This window comes from Diorhabda carinulata, chromosome 2 (genome assembly GCF_026250575.1).
Source record: "Diorhabda carinulata isolate Delta chromosome 2, icDioCari1.1, whole genome shotgun sequence".
In the NCBI taxonomy this organism is placed as follows: domain Eukaryota; kingdom Metazoa; phylum Arthropoda; class Insecta; order Coleoptera; family Chrysomelidae; genus Diorhabda; species Diorhabda carinulata.
The window spans coordinates 32,473,129-32,491,601 of NC_079461.1; the positions used below are offsets into that span (position 1 = coordinate 32,473,129).

At 31.1% G+C, this 18,473-nt stretch overlaps 4 protein-coding genes across 6 annotated transcripts; 2 read left to right on the forward strand and 2 right to left on the reverse strand.

Annotated features, from left to right (window-relative positions):
• Positions 1-212: 212 nt before the first annotated feature.
• LOC130902863 (vang-like protein 1) lies at positions 213-5,135 on the reverse strand. Of its 2 annotated transcripts, none has more exons than XM_057815155.1 (3): positions 4,912-5,135; positions 4,565-4,767; positions 213-3,078 (listed from the first exon to the last, which is right to left on the reverse strand). In XM_057815155.1, the coding sequence occupies exons 2-3, from the start codon at positions 4,693-4,695 to the stop codon at positions 1,539-1,541; spliced, it is 1,671 nt and encodes a 556-aa protein (XP_057671138.1). In that variant the 5' UTR covers positions 4,696-4,767; positions 4,912-5,135; the 3' UTR covers positions 213-1,538. The 2 variants fall into 2 exon arrangements, with proteins under 2 accessions (XP_057671138.1, XP_057671133.1); XM_057815150.1 differs by lacking the exon at positions 4,912-5,135 and adding an exon at positions 4,845-4,878.
• A 204-nt stretch (positions 5,136-5,339) lies between these two features.
• On the forward strand, positions 5,340-9,175 carry LOC130902882 (F-box only protein 6-like). Its single transcript, XM_057815166.1, has 5 exons — positions 5,340-5,427; positions 5,524-5,884; positions 6,311-6,545; positions 7,641-7,898; positions 8,026-9,175. The coding sequence occupies exons 2-5, from the start codon at positions 5,586-5,588 to the stop codon at positions 8,185-8,187; spliced, it is 954 nt and encodes a 317-aa protein (XP_057671149.1). The 5' UTR covers positions 5,340-5,427; positions 5,524-5,585; the 3' UTR covers positions 8,188-9,175.
• Positions 9,176-10,115: 940 nt separating this feature from the next.
• On the reverse strand, positions 10,116-12,944 carry LOC130904248 (adenylyltransferase and sulfurtransferase MOCS3). 2 transcript variants are annotated; one of them, XM_057816905.1, is made up of 7 exons: positions 12,565-12,944; positions 12,327-12,510; positions 12,150-12,270; positions 11,785-12,092; positions 11,494-11,720; positions 10,862-11,078; positions 10,116-10,342 (listed from the first exon to the last, which is right to left on the reverse strand). In XM_057816905.1, exons 1-7 carry the CDS (start codon positions 12,667-12,669, stop codon positions 10,191-10,193), a joined length of 1,314 nt encoding a protein of 437 aa, XP_057672888.1. In that variant the 5' UTR covers positions 12,670-12,944; the 3' UTR covers positions 10,116-10,190. The 2 variants fall into 2 exon arrangements, with proteins under 2 accessions (XP_057672888.1, XP_057672889.1); XM_057816906.1 differs by having other exon boundaries at positions 10,139-10,342; positions 12,327-12,490; positions 12,565-12,900.
• LOC130904246 (protein inturned) lies at positions 12,720-18,348 on the forward strand. The gene is made up of 9 exons (XM_057816902.1): positions 12,720-13,226; positions 13,293-13,557; positions 14,275-15,312; positions 15,367-15,645; positions 15,702-15,953; positions 16,590-16,832; positions 16,885-17,151; positions 17,203-17,339; positions 18,003-18,348. The coding sequence occupies exons 1-9, from the start codon at positions 13,102-13,104 to the stop codon at positions 18,112-18,114; spliced, it is 2,718 nt and encodes a 905-aa protein (XP_057672885.1). The 5' UTR covers positions 12,720-13,101; the 3' UTR covers positions 18,115-18,348.
• Positions 18,349-18,473: the final 125 nt, after the last annotated feature.

The window sequence follows — 18,473 nt, forward strand, 5'->3', positions numbered from 1 at the left end:
CTCAAACAAAAAATCAGTACACATATAATAATCACACTTTGTATATAATTTTATAATACTTTATAAAAAGCTACCTACAGTATGTTTACAGAATTTCATTGATTACTATTTTGGTTTTATTCTGGTTTCTATTCATCCAATTTAAAAATTTTTTAATCATTATAAAATTAATTATTTGTGTAATGAATTTGGAAAAGTAATATTTTTTCTAATTTTGAGTAAAATATGATGACCTTGATAATGGAAGATTCAACTTAATGACCCATTCAAGATCGAAAAAGGGGTGAGACAAGGTGACGGACTACAACCCCACTGTTCATAATTAGTCTTCATTAAGCATTTGCGCAGAATCGTCACCGTACCAATGACGGTTCTTCGATGGGTTAGAACGAACCTTTTATTACATTCAGACAATAGAAACCAGTAAATTCTCCATAATTATTCAGATTATTGAATCATGTTTGATCGTATAAAATATATATGTATCTATTAAGTACCTACAATGTTTGGATACATAAAAAAATGTAGTAAAAAAGAAGGAACTTTATTACACAGGGTGAATTATTTTTAATAGTTTTCGGTAATATTATCTTCAATTATTACAAAATAATATCAATACTAGCTATAAATACAAGGCGATTGAATTTATTCTAAATGAACAATATCGAAATTTGAGCGCTACATTTATAAAAAATAAATAAATTCGTTAAAAATTGTAAAAAGGTGTATATTTTTAAAAATAACACGTATAAAAATAATGCTAATAACACTGAGTATTTGGATTTTTTGTAACATTGTGAGGATTCGGTATGTTTTGTGCGTCACTCAAAAAAAGGACTGTATTAATATATATCCAAAAAGTTGCGCCAGCCATTTTATATTATACGACGTCTGGCTATTAAATAACTGCCGAGAGCAATTTTGATCGTATTTTTCGACATTAACGGTATCGTAATAACTGAATGGGTTCCAGAGTGTCAGACTGTCAACCAAACTTACTATTTGTCAGTTTTGGCAACACTGCAAGAACGAGTTTGTAAAAAACGGCCCAAGTTGTGGAAGAACAACTCATGGACTTTGCATCAGGACAACGCACCTGCCCATAACGCGCTATATGTGAAGCAGTATTTGGCCAATAAGCGCACTCCAGTGCCCGAGCACCCGCCGTACTCACCAGATTTGACACCGTGCGACAATGGAAGAAAAATATTCTATAAGAACACAAATATAATTTAGAATTAATGCTCTCAAAATATGCATAAAATTGTCAAAACAAGATTGCATGATGTGATTAATAAAACTTTGATAAAGGTAATAATTTTTTATTTGTGGAGGCGCCCGAAGGTATTTTCAACAAATCAACATCAAAAAGGGCACTTCAATCTCACTTATAATCAATTGAAAAAAAAACCCACAAATATATATCGATCGTTTTCGACAAAAATATATATTTTCTTATTACCACTAATAATTATTATTAAATGAGATATGCATAAAAATCAAATCAGTCTATCAAAAGACCTCGAGTACTCTATTGGTCATACAGATGTCTCAGAATTTAACCTCAGGACAAATTTGTTGCTCTTTGGATCCACCACCTCCTCGGTGACATTAAAATGTGGTAATTTTTTGATATTGCACAATATCGAGACGTCATTTTGTCTCAACTGGAAAACAACCCCATCTCTAATGGGTCTCGTTAAAATTTCTTCACATATCAATGCCCACGTTTGCACTTCCTTCTTTTCTTTATCATTTTGTAAAACTGGTTCAGCTACCAGATACGGTTCGAGAAAAGCTTTCGGAGTGAGATCATTACTTAAACAAGTAGCTAAATGATTTAGTATACTTTCAACGGAGTGTCGTGGTTGCTGCCTAGTTACTCGTAGATATTTCTGTAAAGCTCTAGCCATTGATGGAAATATTGCTTGAGCAGCCTCATGCGAATCCATAGGAATACTAGATATCTGATCATTGTGCAAACGTTTGATATGGGTGAAGGCTTCTTCTGCTGCTGTTATCAATCTAGCTCTTCTCTTTTTAACCCTTCGTTCATATTCGTGCTCTTCATAAAACCTTTCGTTATGACTGGAATCACGCCTTCTAGCATGAGCAGCCAACATAGCTCTACTCTGAGATTGTTGAATTTGACTAGGATTAACCCCATCTACTTCATAAAACTTAAAACTTGATGATGTCTTTCTCGATTTCGAAACTGGTATGCGCTCTAAATAAGGGTTATAAATAGGAAACTCTGTATAATATTTTTCAAGAACCCACACTGCTGCTCTTTGTATACTCAATTGTCCTATTGCGTATGCGTTACTTGCACCATCAGGACTTCTTACAATTTTAATACAATAAGTTGGTTGTAAATGTCTTATTTCCACTAAAACTATAGCTAGATAATGTATAAACAAGAGAGTATCAGTCAAGCTTGAAGCATATGCTACTAGCGCCTTATAATCCACAGTTTCTTCTGGAATTGCAGCTGCCCTAGCTGTCTCAGTTACTTGGACAATATAAAATAACCAATATGCGAAAGTACACACCAGAACCAGAGCTAAAATTCCAGCTCTGAATAAAAAGAATCTTGGTAATGTGGCTTGAGGTTTTCTTAAGAAAACAGCCCATGCACCAATGGCTAGTATGGCCATTTTGAAAGCTAGAGAGACTAACAGTCCTTTACATTCAGCACCACAAGAAAGTAATTTACTACTATCAAGACCTATGCGTGCAGATAAATCTGGAAAGAAGCCCACTTTAGGTAAAACCACCATGGCTATTGGACTTAAGAAGGCAGCTATGGATAAAATGTAAGTTATACTTGTACCCATATATCTCTGACATACGAATCCCAATCCAGTATCTGGTTCTCCAGGCCAGTTACAAACATCTTCAGCTGAACCAGATTGTTCTGAAGTGTTTCCAGTAATTGCTGTAGTATTTTCACCCCAGTTATCGTCCTGTGGAAGAATTTGAACTTCTATAATTTCTTGTCCATCTCTATTATCAGGAGTTAGAGTTACCGCTGTTTGAAAAGGAGCCATGTCTTCGTTTCTTCTGGATTTACTACTTCTACAAAACCAAATATAATAATAATAGATGTATTAAAATATAAAATATTCATGTGATAAGTAACAATTTTCAACTCTATAAATTTTCTTTTTTTTATCTCTAAATATAGTTTTTATAACTCTACTTGGGTAAAAACACCAATGCAGGTAAGCTGAAATAAGCGTATCCTAGCTTGTTTGGAAGGTAAACTGTAAACTATATTCTACTACTCTTAGGCAGTCATAACTGGCAGCTTTTATTTTCTTGGATCAAAGATGACAAAATGGTGGATCGAGTTTCTCGAGTACTCTTACGTGCAAGTGAAAGTTTATGTTTTCTAAATGAAATTTTCAAAAAATTGAAAACAATTACAGGTGATTTTATAGCTTGTATATTCCGTATTTGTTTAAAACTTAAATTCTTATGGTTTGAAAAGACTTCGAAGATTTAAATGAAGATACGTCTGTATAGATTTCTATGATGTTTCAATGTTTTCAACAGGTATCTTCTATTGAGTACTCAAAAGTCCGATATCCCCAATGAAAGACACTTATGTCTTATTGGTGCTGATTGTATTTCAAAATAATGGAAGAAATAAATATGGTTTTAGTTTTTAAGCCCACTCAAAATTAGACACCATATTCTAAATGTCTTCCACAGTGTCCTCATTCAAACCAACTGCCCCAATAAACTCGGCTAACACCCAAATCCATAGCCACCATCAATACTGATCTTGAAAATATGGGGTGGAAACAATCTGATTGAATTTAATATAGCATCATCATTGCAAATTCGCTTGTTAGCTGTGGAGGTTGGGAGCAATATGTCCTGGCATAGTCATGTGGCTGAATTAGATAAAGCAGCTTCACAAAAACTTGGAGCCCTCTTTAAGACCAAGAATTCATTGTTAGCAATAATAAGAACAGGAGACAAAATCAAACACAGATTTAAGCCCAAAAATAGTTTTTAATAATTTTAACTTAGTTTCTTATGTGTAATAAATAAAAAACAAGTTTTTATTACATTACATTTGTTGGATTATTAGTGCCTGATTGTGCTGACTATAATCAAATATAGTTCAAAGTGCATTCTAGTTCTTAGTGCTGCACTGAGAACAGCAAAATCATCAATTTCAATGCACTTGTGATATTGAACTCCATAACACTTATTATGAGTCTAACATTATAGAAAATGCATTTTTCTACTATGGTTGTCCACTTGCATGTCTACTATTGTTGATTTGTATATATGTATACAAAAATAACCTTTTTTATGAATTTGGTTATCTACATCAACCCTTGCAATAAAATAAGTTTTATAGAGTTCTTCAAACTTAATGAGAAATTACTTAGATTAAAATGATTAAAAATTGTTGTTATTAAATAATACTTTTTTGTCTCCTTTTAATAGTGTCTACCATTGGTGCTTTTACCGTATGTATTCCTCTAAATAAAAAAAAGCAACTTTTGGTAATAATTTTCTTAATTAATTAAAATTACCAACTTACCTGGTGCTTCTGTGTGAATGATGTCTATAATTGCTAGTTCTATCTCTATGACTTCTAGATCGTCTTGACTTGGAACTGTTTTCCGATTTTACTGATTCAGTCTCCATATCTCTGGCAGTCTCATTGCCCATAAGTCACTTCATATATGATATAAATTCACTACCAGGGAACATTAACCTCTTGTGTACTTATTACAAAATTATCTAAACAAAGATAAATATTAGAATATTTTATTTCGATATTGTTTCTTTATAGTTATATATATGTTGCATTCACCTACCAATAATGAAACTATGATATACTATAATTTCAACGTAAAATCCAGTAATTATAATTTGTATACATACCTTTTATAACGGTGAAGTTTATAGGGCAATGTGCCCAAACTTATGCCACAAACATCACATATTTTTCTTATCTTGCTTTTTGGAATGTACTATTTTTTATTTTTTTTTAAATAATGTATAAAAAACAGTTGAATATGTTTATTTATTTTCAAGAAATCCTGGACGCCAGGAATATCTATTTTCTATAAAACTGTCAACAATGTCAATAGCCTGCTTTTTTCTTTAAATCTTCTTTTTCAAAGAAATTAATATATTCAACAAACGAGAACTCATTACATATCCAAAGTAGATTGTAATAAAAAAAATACTATGAAAATAGAATAATTACTCAATTTGAATTTTTAGAGCCTGAATAAATCACTGAAGATACGCTTATTATCAACATTTTGTAGAAACTGTCGATTATCAAAAGTATGTGGCTGATTTTCAGTATAACCTAGATAGTTTAACCAAATGTGAAGAGTATAGTAACTTGAAGCGATCAGTATTTAGAGATTTGGGTTTACTTATGTTTTGGTATGTTTTTTATCAAAGATAAATTATTTGATTATGATTCATAAGTAATTGTGCGTAAGAAAAGTGATTTAATTTTAATTTCAATCTGGTTTTTAGGCAATATCTTTTAAAATTAAAGGATATTAATCTTGTCCTTGAAAAATATTTATTTAGCACCCATGTTTGGAAGTATAAAAAAATATATAGGGAATTTTTATACGAAAGCAACTAGTCGTGACGAAAAAATGAGAGTGGACGACTTTAAATTTCACGATGCGTTTGAAGAAGATTCGAATAATGGTTTGATTTTAAATGATCATTACATTCCTGAAGAGATTTTAATCAAAATATTGAGTTTTGTACCACCTAAGGAACTTTTAACTCTGGCGCTTGTTTGCAAAAAATGGTGCAATATAATTAAATCTGAAATGTTATGGATAGACATATACAAACGGGAAAATCCTCATCCAACTAAGTGGTTTGTATATATACCTCAATTTTAATCATCTTTATAAGTATGAATTACATGACTTCATTCCACCTTTAAACCAATTTCCCAGCAAGCTTCATGTTTCTTTCAGCTTTAAAATTTTGTCAACTATTTGAGCTCATATAAAAGATCAATAAAACTGGCAGTGCAAAATCTGCAAAAATTGGAAAAAAGTGCTCAAAATCTGTTGCTGATTAATTTGAAATTTTCTACTTCCTCGAATTCTATCAACATCCCATCATGTTTATTTACTTTGAAATTGTGTTTGTCTTGATTTGATTTTTCCAGAACGTCAAGAGCAAAGAAATCTGATTTTTTGCAACTGATCAGCAACAAATTTTGAGCATTTTTTTTTCAGTTTTTGTTGATTTTGCACTGCCAATTTTATAGAGCTTCATATAAACAAAATTTTAGGTTACCTTGGTATGTCTATTATGTGTACTGTACCACAAATGCTTTTAAAAATATGTTACAAAATGGAAATGGTAATGACCAGTATCGTCATTGGAAGATAATGAGAAATTTTGGTGACCAATTTGTGATAGAAAAAGAACCACAAGGCTCTGAACCACTCCCTTCTAATGTACCAGATTTCAATGGTCATAAAAGTTGTTTCGCTACTTCATATTATGAATGTACCAAACTACAAGTAAGTATATTTAAATTAAAACATACCTTAATGCTTTTACTCTCAAAATATCTCAATATATTTCCTACTGTAAACATAGAGTTAACAATGATACAATAATCAAGTTTAATAAATTTTCTAGTACAATGATTTGAATGAACAAAAAATTCTTTCCAAATTTTCATGAAAATCCATAAAAAGTTGGCGTTTTTCTTTTATTTTTATTTCTTTTACCTAACAATTTTATATCTGTTTACAATAATTTTAAATAATAAACTTTGAGACAAAGCAAAAATTAGGACTTGAGTTATTATTCTCAACAAATGATTATTTCATACTGTTGCTACAAACTGTTAATCAAGAGGCTATTGAAGCACTGAGCTTCCATGTCACAAACTCTAAGCCAATATAGGAATACCAAAAAACAGTTTTCATAGTCTGGAACAAGAGTCACACTGAAATCAAAGGAAATGAAGATACCAATACACTCTAGAAAAGGAGTACAAACCCTTTCTGTAGGCACAAAGCCTTTCTGCAGTCTAGGAAAATGCTCCTACAAGAATGAGACTCATAAGAATGGGGAAACTGAAAAAAATACCTTCCTATAGGCTACATCAATCCCATCCCAGTATCTGTATCTGAGCAAAAACAAGCTACAATTTCTCTTCCTCACAGAAAGATTAAATCTAACAGAAACTGATGAATGTAGATTCTGTGGGAAGGAGGAATAAACTCTGGTTTGCCTAGTTTTAACCTCCTTATCACAAGAATGCATCAAAAATGTTTTGGAGAAGAACCCATTTTGAATCTAGGAATCTAGTTGATTGGAACTCTGGAACTGGAAGACAAACTGTAAATGTCAAACAAAGCTTTGGTAGAGAGCACAATGAACCTCAAGATTACATTGAATCTATCTAAGTTGGAATTTTTGGAATCGTTGATGATATTCATACTGAACTACCACTATTGAGACTGAAAATAAAAGTTTGCCAGTCTCTGAATACCATACATTGCTTATCAAAGCATGTGTCAGACAGTGTAATTGTGAGTGAGGTTGTAAATAAATTGTTGTGTAAATATGTCTATCCTAATTTTCCTGATGTCATTTGATTTTAGGAAATTAAGTTAGAAGATCGACGTTTGTTGAGGTATATTATGAACAAACATAAACCACATCTCTATGCTAGCGAATGGGTGGCTGCTAGATTTGATTGCGGCAGTAAATATGTATTACAATTCAAAGGACTTTCTCAAGAATTGAAGCAAATAGCAAAAGATGGAGACGATGATGATATTGATTATGATAGTGCAGTACTTTTCCAAGATGAAAGACAGATATTCATGCCTCAATGGGGAAATGCCACATGGTCAAAAGTAAGTAACAAAGAACAATATATGTTTTTAAGAAATGAGAATAATCTGTGGATACTAGAATGTTACTTATTACAAGAAAATTTCAATTTGTTAGTAAAGCTTCGGAATTAATGATGGTTATTTGCAGGTAGAAATAGTGATAGATGATTATCCAGATAATGTGATGTCTCTAATATTTCTACATGAAGGCAGAGATACCCAATACTGGAAAGGACATTATGGTAGTAAAATGGCTGGTGGTGTGGTAAAACTACTTTTCGACACAATTAAAACTGAAGATCTTTCATAAACTTTTTTAGAAAATGTATAATTCAGATCAAAGGGGCATACTTTTCTATTTATATAAGTTAGTTGAAAAAATATGTGGTAGATGAATACATTATATTTACACTAAAATATTGGTTATTTAAAAAAAATGAATCACAAGTTTTATAAGATAAATGTAAAAGTACTCTTAGATATTTAGGAATCATGTTGTAGATCAACTTTTTATTTAAATAACTGTAATATTTGTTCAAAGCTGATCACCTTATCCAACAATTCAGTGTTATTTATAACTATTATCAGGTAACTAAGTTTTATTTACTTTACTACTACTTTACCATTTACTACCTACATTCATAATTACACTGTCTGATCCTTGGAGCTTTACCTAGATACACAGTTCAGATATGGCTCGAAGGACCAGACAATGTTATTGTAAAGGTTGTAAACAGTACGTTTGGTAATTATCTGGCAAGTCCTGGAACATAAGGAAATAATATTGCATTATCTCAACGTTATTTGTAAATAATTATGAAAACTAATTTATGATTTATTACTGTTTACATATATTTATTTTCACTTTTAGGTTTTCTTATACTTCTATTTTAATCTTAGCTGAACTAACATTTTACTTTTAGATCAAGTTTTTTTTATATTCCGTAAGCTTCACATATTTCAATTCACATATAGAATAAAACAAGTTTTATAAAAAAATATTTTTTTAATAACACTTTATTTGAATACCACAATTTTTTAAACAAGATTTTTACCTTACTTATGAAGTAACTATAAACATTGACAATACTGCAACTTTATTTGTTGCTTAATTCAGTCACTATTCTTATACTGTCTCTTGTATTATTGATAATACAGTGGGTACAGTGAATAGTTCCTTCGGAGCAGTTTTACAGTAAACCTATCTCTAAAAAATTGTGGAACGAATATATAAATTGTAAGCAAATGTGATATTTATCAATGTTATAATAAATGTACTGTTACTATTCCACTTTTAATATTGTTTTGTTCAAAATATCTCTACTGTTCCTTCATCTTACCACCTACTTTCCTTGTCAATTCCACAAGATTCGAGTCTGATGATTCAATTGCTATATTCAAAATTAGGAGACAATAAAAAACTGAACCCAACAAAACTAATAATGACAGAATTTTGGCTCTTACCAGAATGCAACTTGTAACTTTAATTCTTCTTCTCTTTTCTTATACTTTTGCCATATTTTTTTCAATTACTCCAAAGTTTTTCCTTTAATTGGTTCATCCATTTCTTTCTTGGTCTTACTTCATTCCTTATTGATTTATTTCTTTCTTTCTTGGTCTCTTTATGCTCCATGCCTTTCCGTTTTAAAATAAGGTAACTGGTATTTCTTCTTTTCTCTCACTTTTGCCATATTTCACTAATTATCTCAAAGATTTTTCTAATATTACCACCTGTTCCTTTAGTTTATTTACTTCTTTCTTGGCCTCCATTCATTATTTAATTATGCGTCCTGACTTCTCGTCTTAAAAGAAGGTAACTGGCTTTTCTTCCAGTTTTGGCATATTTTCTTCAAAGCTTTGCCTCATTTTTCCTCCTGTTCCTTTTTTTGTGTTATCCATTTCTTTCTTGGTCTCCTTTCATTATTTAATATTTTGTCTTCTTTTTTATTTAAGTTTTGCCATAATTTCCTAAATTACTCCAAAGCTTTTCCTCCTATTACCCCACTGTTTTCTTTATTGATTCACTTCCTTCTTTCTTGGCCTCCCTTCATTATTTAATGATGTTTACATCTATTCCACTCTATTTTACCATTCCCTCAATTCCTCCCAATTTCGTTCTTTATCTATTAATTTCTTCGAAGGTTTCTCCATTCGTTTTTAATTATGTTCCCTTCCTGTCTATTTTGGAAGAAAGTATTTGAAAAGTCTAAGGAGTATAGGAATGAAATACTACATATTAAGAAGGTGCAATAACAGTAATTGAATTTAATAATCAAAATATATTACAATTGGTTACAAACATATAAATTAGGGTCAATAAATGGGAAATGTTGGATCAATATGTTTAGCAAAAGCTTGCAATCCACCTCTCACATTATAAAAATTGAAGCCTGAATCTTTTATGTTATCCTTTATAAAAGATACAGCTCTTTGAGAATCATTTCCTCTTCGACATAGCACCAAAACTGAAACAAATACAATATGTGAAGATTAGATATTGATATAGTTTTTGTATAAAAAACTACTGTGCAAAATGATGAGCTTCAACATTATATCTTTCTTTCAACTGCTTCCATTCAACAAGTACCAAATCTGTATATCTAATTTTTTAAACGGTACTAGGTTATTAAAAGAATTTCTCAGGGTCCTTGGAATTTCGCGCAGGCATTATTGGCTAGGTCCCCTTACCAATGCCAAGGTCCAACAGCTTCTTGAGGGGGCATGTGGGGGTTGTAGTCAGTTCAAAATTACTGTAACGAAAATCTTTCTAGTGATGATAGTTGATTTGGTTTTTATTAAGCATTAGGTGGTATTAAGCATTGGTAACTATTACGAATCAGAAAGTTAATGGGAAAAAAATTCTTCTATCTTCTATAATTTCTTTCATGATCAATACAAAGTTTAAGAACAAGTAAAAATTACATCCGAGAAAAAAATATAATAGTGAAATATTGGATGGTACCTCCGGACAATAGTTTTCTTACCATTTTTAGATGCAATTTGTGATTTTAATAAACAATTCTCAAATTTTGTAACGTCTTTTAACAAATCTTTGTAAGGATAATTTATAGTATTTTGTAAATTGCACATTTTAAATTCCAATTCAGGTCTCACATCTACAGTAATTGATGTATCTTTCATTTCACAGAATTTGTTAATATCTATTTCCTGTTCTTTCTCCAATATGTTTATATCAATCACCTGTAATCAATTAAATCTAAATATTAGAACAATGAAGTAGTGTTTAAAAACACTGTTTACTACCATTGTACCAGCGCTCACAATTACATTGTCTAACAAATGTTTCTATAACTGATTTGTCATTTGTAGAGACCCAAGGTAAAGTATGTAGAGTCGCTATGGCCATGTAGCGCAGTGGCTTTTGGGATTACCTTGTCTAGATGATTTTTCCAAATAAGTGATGACTCCCTCTTTGAAAGAAAGACAGAAGGTAAACTATACTTTTGGTTTCTGAAGATGGTTGAAACATGTCTTAGACAGTGTTATTGTTAAATGTTGGTGTAATGGTAGTAAATATGTGAATGAAAATGGAAACAAATCCATCCACCACAAATTTTTGATGTACCAGTATTTATTGACTGTTTTATGTAATTACCTTGTCGTGCGCACTAGATCCACAGAATTGTTCATAGTCTATCAGGTCCCTAATGGTGGGTGCATCACCACAAACATCACAATTAGGATTTCTATTTCTCAGTTGCACATTACGAAATGTAGAAGTTGAACCATCAAATATCAGAAACTTTTTAGATAATACTCCTGGTGAACCTATAATAATTTTGATTGTTTCCAATGCTTCTAAAACCCCAATAATTCCAGGAACTAAAAGAAACATTGTGGAAGTGAAAAATCTTTTATGCCAAAAAACCGAGTGTTGATTATGTACCTGGTCCTAAAACTCCACCATCTCCACAATTTGTAACAGTATATGGGGGTGGTGGTAAGGGAAATAGACATCTATAACATGGTCCACCTTCATAATGATACACAGTAAGTTGCCCTTCCATTTGAAGAGCACTGCCGGATACCAAGGGAATGTTATTTAATACACAAACATCATTTAACAGATACCTTGTAGCTACATTATCAGTTCCATCCACAACTACATTGAATTTATTCGATTTTACCAGATTTCCAATTGTTGCACTGTTAATATGTTCTTGTATTGGAATTATTTTTATATTGCTATTTATTCTAGAAAAATCTTCAGACAATAAATTATTTCATTAAAAAGGTATACAATTAACTAACTTTGATAGTTTTTGAAAAGCTGATGCAACTTTTGGACTACTAATGTCGTCTTCTGAATGTAATACTTGTCGATGAAGATTGGAGAGTTCTACTTCGTCATAATCAACTATTGTAATTTCTCCTAACAACAGTGAAATCATAGTTCTTTTATTTAAAAAAATTCCAAGTCGTACTAACCTACACCGGCAGTTACTAAATACAAAGCTGCAGGGCAACCTAAACCTCCCATTCCAACAACAAGCACTCTACTGTTCTTTAATAATTTTTGTCCTGTTACAGTTACTTCTGGCATTATCATTTGACGACTGTATCTTACTATTTCATCTGTAGTGAAGATACCACTAAAAAGTTCATTATTTTCCTGGCAAATTAATCTAATAAATAATTTAGAAAATGTGCATAATTAAAAACAAACCTGTCTTTTTTGCTGTTGTAATTCCTGCAGCAGCATTTTCTTTTCATTCATTTGCTTTTGTAATTCCTCAATTTCGTTTTTCAGTTTTTTTATGTTTGATTCCATTTCTTCAATACTTTAAATACGAAATTGGTATAATTCTAAGTAAGAAGAGTAAGGTTATATTTTAAAATGAAGAAGGGGTGAGTTTCTGTAGCGTATATTGGGTTATTTAAATAAATACATGGCTAAATAATATTAAATAGAAATAATTATAGCACCACGTACAATGTCCAAATTAAAATAATTTTAAATATTTAAGAAATGATAAATTTTATTCCTGAGAGCTACTGAAATATCGGTAAACTTCGGTTTGGTCATCACTTCAACGATTTGCGTATGACCTGCGTAAAACCATGTTTATGTTTACGTACTCTTATTAACAAACCAGATTGTGAAAGTTTTGTCTTTTAAATTATTATGGAATTTTTCGCTGTGTGCGTGAAAGAGGAAGTATTTTTCTTTTCATATATTATTTCAATAAATTGATTATATTAAATGGAGTCGCAAAGTCTTTTAGGAGCTCAATCTTCAACTTTAAATAGTAGCGGCAGTACTGCTACTGTTACAGATGAAGACTGGACTGAAGAATCTAGTAATAGTTCTTATACCGATTCTGATAGGTAAATAAATACAGCAATATTTTTATGTAAATGTTAAAACATGTTTAATCAGAACAAAATTTTAAGCACCATACCAGAATGGGAGCCTTATGTAGACGATTTTACTGGAGAATTACTTTATATTGAATGTCACCCCTTTGTTGTACAAAATAAAGATACAAGAATAAACAAAACTGTAGCTTCAGAACCACTTTCTAGAACAAATTTGAGACGCAGTACAAGAGGCAAGTTTTTGCGACTCTTAAGACGTCGAGATAGTAAAAGAAAAAGTAAGAGGAATATTAAGTTTATCGATGTGGGTGATAACAACACTTCTAAAGTTAAATTTCAGGTAAAGATTGATGTTATTATTATTTTTTATTCATTTGAATTTATATTGAATTTTTTTAATATTACTTTAAAATCTTGAAGCTCAAGAATCCTCACCGGTTACTTCATTATTACACATCATACTCATATTTCTGTTCCTATATAGCCGGCCAAAAACCAATTTTATAAAACCATTTGAGCAGAAACAAAAAACATAGCAACTATGATAGAACATGCTTTATTACCAAATAAGCATTTCCGGCTGTACCTGCAGAACTTCCAAAGAAAATTTTCAAGGGAAGCATGCAACCTCGATGTACAAAACAGACTGTCTCTATGCTCTGATACTCTTCTGAGTGGCAAGGGGTCAAAATCTAAAAAAACAACCAAGCCTTATTCAAAAGACACAATTGATATGTCCATGCCAGCTGAGCTCAATCCAGTAGTGATATTGACTTATTTTGAATAATCATTAGTCAGGTTATCACAGGATTTATTTAAGTTTTCAATTTTCTTTGGTTTTATCCAAATTAGCTGTTTGTTTTTTATTAAATTACTTTAGGCAGTTAATTTTTTTATTTCTTGAAATTACTTTGTTTATTTTTCATTAAGTTACTTGATTCTTGGCTTTAATTTTGGCCGGCTAGATGGATCAAATTTTCCAAATATTCATTAAGATTTTCTTTGTCACTTCCTTTTTCTCCCAAATATTCAAGTGGTGTTTAAACTTTTTCAACAGGAGTTACATGAAGGCGAAGAAAAAGAAGTCATGTTAGATATTGATGCAGAAAATAGACACAACTTAAGTAGTGACACATCTCTAGCTGAATCATTGTTGGGACTTGTAGTAAGTTCATTATCTGATGGAAATCGCGTTATGATAGCAGGTTTTTCTTATGACAGTAAAGCAAAACAAGAGAGGAACATTAAAATTGGAGATTGGTTGAAAAGTATCAATAATATAGAAGTTAATGTACAAAATTTAGACGATGTTCTACAGAAATTCATAAATAGGAATGAAGTATTGTTGAAACTACAAAGAGTAGCTGGAATAGAGGTTACAAAGGACCCTCCAATTAACGAACTTAATATAGAGTCGGAGTTTGTTAGGGAATTATTAAATTCCAAGTCGGAAGAAGAACAAGGTCTCCTGGAAACATTATGTAAACATCCTATTGGAATTTTGTACATAAATACTGAAAATTTGAGTGAAAAAAATCAAAATAATGAAGATGTAACTTACTGTTTCCCGAAACCTATACAAAAAAATATTTTAGCTACATCTCGTGGGATGTTTATAACAGTAAATCACTTACTGTATGATTTAACAAAGAGTCGACCAAGAGTGACTACAATAAAATGTAATGGTCAACTAACAAATGTTGTTTTTACTAATTTAGATAAAAAATTGCTCCTTCTCATGTTGCCTGATAATAGAGTGTCCAAACAAGAGATTCTACTACTTAACAGTGAAATTATAAGACTCTTACAATTCTGCTATGAAACAATAGATAAATGTTTCACATCGGAAAAATATCTTTCACAAGTAGACCATTTTTTCTCAAAATTTTTTGCCAGAACTCTAAGCAGTGGTTTGTGGAGTACTGCACAGCAATTTATAGCTTTAGATAATTTAGAATCGAAAGCTAAAGAAGTTAGTCCTTTTCAATTTGAGGACATCATGCCTGTAGCACCGACATTGAGTTTACCTGATGAGGCTCAGCTTCAAATTAATGATGCTTTGTCTGAATTAGAAGCTAGTGATTATAGAGATTGGGTAAGTGAAAAAATCCATTAAAACTAGTTTTATTGTTACTTAAATATTTGGTAGAATGAAGAACCTTTGGACTGCCAAAGATTGTTTACAGTGTTAGGAAGCGCCCTTTTCCATGCAGGTTACTTGCTTGCATCGCATTTTATACATGAAGATCTTTTAGATGTATATTGCTTTTGTAAACAGCAAGGGCTTTTCCATTTATCTAGAACAGAACCTGTTAAATCACTCGTACTTTGGAAAGAGGTATTTCCATATTCATGTAATAGGATAGAAAAGGGTAATGCTAAAATTCCAGAAGGTAGGAGATATTTGCTGGTTGTGGAAAGCGGAAAGGTATAACACTATTATTTTTAAATTTTGAAAATTTATTAAAAAAAAATTATTTGTAGGATTTGTTGGCAGTGATTATGGAAGCAGGGGGTTGTACTGAATCCCCTGAAGAAAACATGGGCCCAGATGCATTTTATGTAGAAGAAGCTCAAGCTACTTTGGCTCATATCCAAGAACTGGGTTTGGGAGAACTGGCAGAACGTTTATTATCACTTGATCCACATCCTCAAATTGCAAGACCGTTTCCTCATAATAATAGGAAAAAGGGCGATTTTATGAATCTAAATTTCTCCAAAGGAGCTTCAGGAAAGGTAAAATATGAAGTATATGTAGTGGTTTGTGTTTAAAATCATGGTACTATACTTGATTTTCAGAATCAATTAATTTTTAAGCCGAGAACTTTCAGAAAAAATTTGAAATAGCATTTCCGCTACAAAATAAATGGTTTGATCCCCCACAATATATTTTACTGTAGCTTGTTAACTATTACTAGAATTAATTGATTTAAAAAAAGTAGCTTCAGCTTTTGGTTCAAGAAGAACTCGTCTTATCTTTATATACTTGTGGGCATCCAAGTGTATCCTCTTCCATCCATTTTTTCCATGTTTTTCTGTTCCTATTAAGAAATTTCATTTTCTCCTTAGTTTTCCTCTTATTTCATTATATTTGGTAAACCCTCCTTGATTTTTCCTGGGTTTACCTAACAGTCTCATCTTCATATATGTCCATACCAATTTAACTTATTTAATTTAATTTTCAAAAATGAAAATTGATAAATTTCAAGAAAATATGTAATACTATTGAAGATTAATTCCTTTATGAAAAATTCACATGTAATTGAAGGAATTTGAAATCTAACTAAAACATCATAGATTACATACTATCCCCCAAGGACATATTTTTGCTTTTTATCACACACAAAAACTTTTATGAAGTAAATATTTTAGGACATGTCAATTTTACCAAAAAAGAATGAAGTAACATCTATTTTGAAAAAAAGAAGTTCAGACATAAATTTCATTGCTCCTTCGAATTCTTCCAATTCTTTACAAGATGATTCTTATGATGGACAGTCAGAAGGTTCCGGGAGTCAAGGAGGTTATAGTGAAATCAGCGACGATTCCAGAAAGAATTTCAGGAAAGACAAATACGATTCGAATGAAGAAGAATCTGATACCGATGAGTATGGGGTAAGTGTATAGAAAAACTATTACCATAGTTTCCGTAACGGATTTTTTTTAGGAAAGTAATGTAAGTGTAACCAGTTTTGATGTATCTGAAATACGCCAGTACATTTTATCAGAAATAGAAGAATTTCAACCCGTACAGTTAACTTCTGGAGAAGAGAATATACTGTATCATTTTGTGCAACTTGATATCACAGAAGGAATTTTGTTGTGTCCACCAGAAACTCGAAATCCATCCCGTACTTACTCATTCATCATAAATAAATTTAGAAAAAGTTGTCTAAGGATCCATTCGTTGTTTCAAAATACATTAAAGTTCAAGGTAAGTGTTTAGAACGAACTTTTAATACCAATTTGACGTGTATTTTTTTAGACTATTCCTGTTCAAGATATAGCAAAATCTGTCATGAATAAAAGTTTGATAGCTATAAGAGAACATGGTATATTGTTTGAATGTCCGTTTCTTGATGAACAGGACAAAAAAAGTAAAATTAGGTACTGGGTGTTAGGGTAAGTACATATTTTTATAGAAACTCCTGATAAATTATAGATAAAACTGTTTTATTCAGTTTTATCTGCAAAATTTTCTGCTTTAGCTTTTCCTAGGAAGTCAATCAGCTCATAGATCTGAGTCTTGCAAATGACTTTCCTGTTCCTAATACTGAGGACTACACATTCATTAAACCATCACAGAACATAGAATGTGTTTTTCAGTTTCTTATTCTGATCAGTAGGACTTCTCTGTCAACACCATTAATTCTAGGTGCTGATTAAGCTTGCAGTATCCTTTTAACAGTTTGACTGTTTCGCAGTCTATTTATCTAGAGCAATCCATATATTTTTTTCAATGACCCTGTAGTTATTAATTCTGCATTGCTATAAAAGAGTTTTGCTCTAACGAATGGTGATGCAGCTTGTTTATTTTTAGGGTTTGCTAATACCAACTTCCTCTCTGAATATAATTTTTTTCAACCTATTTCCCACTTTACTGTATGACCATCTTTTCAAGAAAACCTGCAGTTTATATCCGAGTTCGTTGAAGGATCTAACTAATGCTCAACACTCCAGTAAATCCTCTTTTAGCCTGTTTGATTTATTACTATTAAGGCTATTGTATGTTTTTTCTATTTGTATATTATAATGAATTTTTTAATAATTATATTGTTTTTTTAGGAGACTGTTCTATGTACCCCATCCAAAGGAATTGTATGTTTGTTATCGAGATGGAATCCCACAAAATTTAGTAGAAATTGCTTTTAAGTTAAATATGAGAACTGCTGCTTAGATTTTTACTTTAGCCTGTGAATAAAGTTGAAATTTTTTATATGATTCAGAGAAATTTTACTAAAAGTTGTTGAATTGTTAAAAATTTACAAATGTTTTCTTCCATCCATTTTAAAGTGCGTTTATATGAATTTATTATACCCGTTTTTTTAAATCTTACTTTGTATTTTTATAAATTATATATAAATTTAGATGTGAAATGAAATATTTATTTTCTATAAATATTTTCAGAAAATATATTTCTCAAAATATTTTTTTAACCCTTCACTTCCATTACTTGTTTGTATTAAATTTGAAAATATTCAGGGTTCCTATCCGTCCTGAAAAACTTGTAATTTGCCCTGGAACTTTGATTCCTCC

Bases quoted from the DNA above. Each gene is read 5' to 3' on its own strand.
- LOC130902863 (XM_057815155.1), bottom strand. From the start codon at position 4,695: ATGGGCAATGAGACTGCCAGAGATATGGAGACTGAATCAGTAAAATCG. The intron at 3,079-4,564 runs GTAAGTTGGTAA...TTGGTTTTGTAG, and splicing joins CATTCACACAGAAGCACCAG to AAGTAGTAAATCCAGAAGAA.
- LOC130902882 (XM_057815166.1), top strand. From the start codon at position 5,586: ATGTTTGGAAGTATAAAAAAATATATAGGGAATTTTTATACGAAAGCA. The intron at 6,546-7,640 runs GTAAGTATATTT...ATTTGATTTTAG, and splicing joins ATGAATGTACCAAACTACAA to GAAATTAAGTTAGAAGATCG. The intron at 7,899-8,025 runs GTAAGTAACAAA...GGTTATTTGCAG, and splicing joins GAAATGCCACATGGTCAAAA to GTAGAAATAGTGATAGATGA.
- LOC130904246 (XM_057816902.1), top strand. From the start codon at position 13,102: ATGGAGTCGCAAAGTCTTTTAGGAGCTCAATCTTCAACTTTAAATAGT. The intron at 15,313-15,366 runs GTAAGTGAAAAA...AATATTTGGTAG, and splicing joins CTAGTGATTATAGAGATTGG to AATGAAGAACCTTTGGACTG. The intron at 15,646-15,701 runs GTATAACACTAT...AATTATTTGTAG, and splicing joins TGGTTGTGGAAAGCGGAAAG to GATTTGTTGGCAGTGATTAT.
- LOC130904248 (XM_057816905.1), bottom strand. From the start codon at position 12,669: ATGGAATCAAACATAAAAAAACTGAAAAACGAAATTGAGGAATTACAA. The intron at 12,093-12,149 runs GTTAGTTAATTG...AGATTTTTCTAG, and splicing joins GCTTTTCAAAAACTATCAAA to AATAAATAGCAATATAAAAA. The intron at 11,079-11,493 runs GTAATTACATAA...AATTGATTACAG, and splicing joins GATCTAGTGCGCACGACAAG to GTGATTGATATAAACATATT.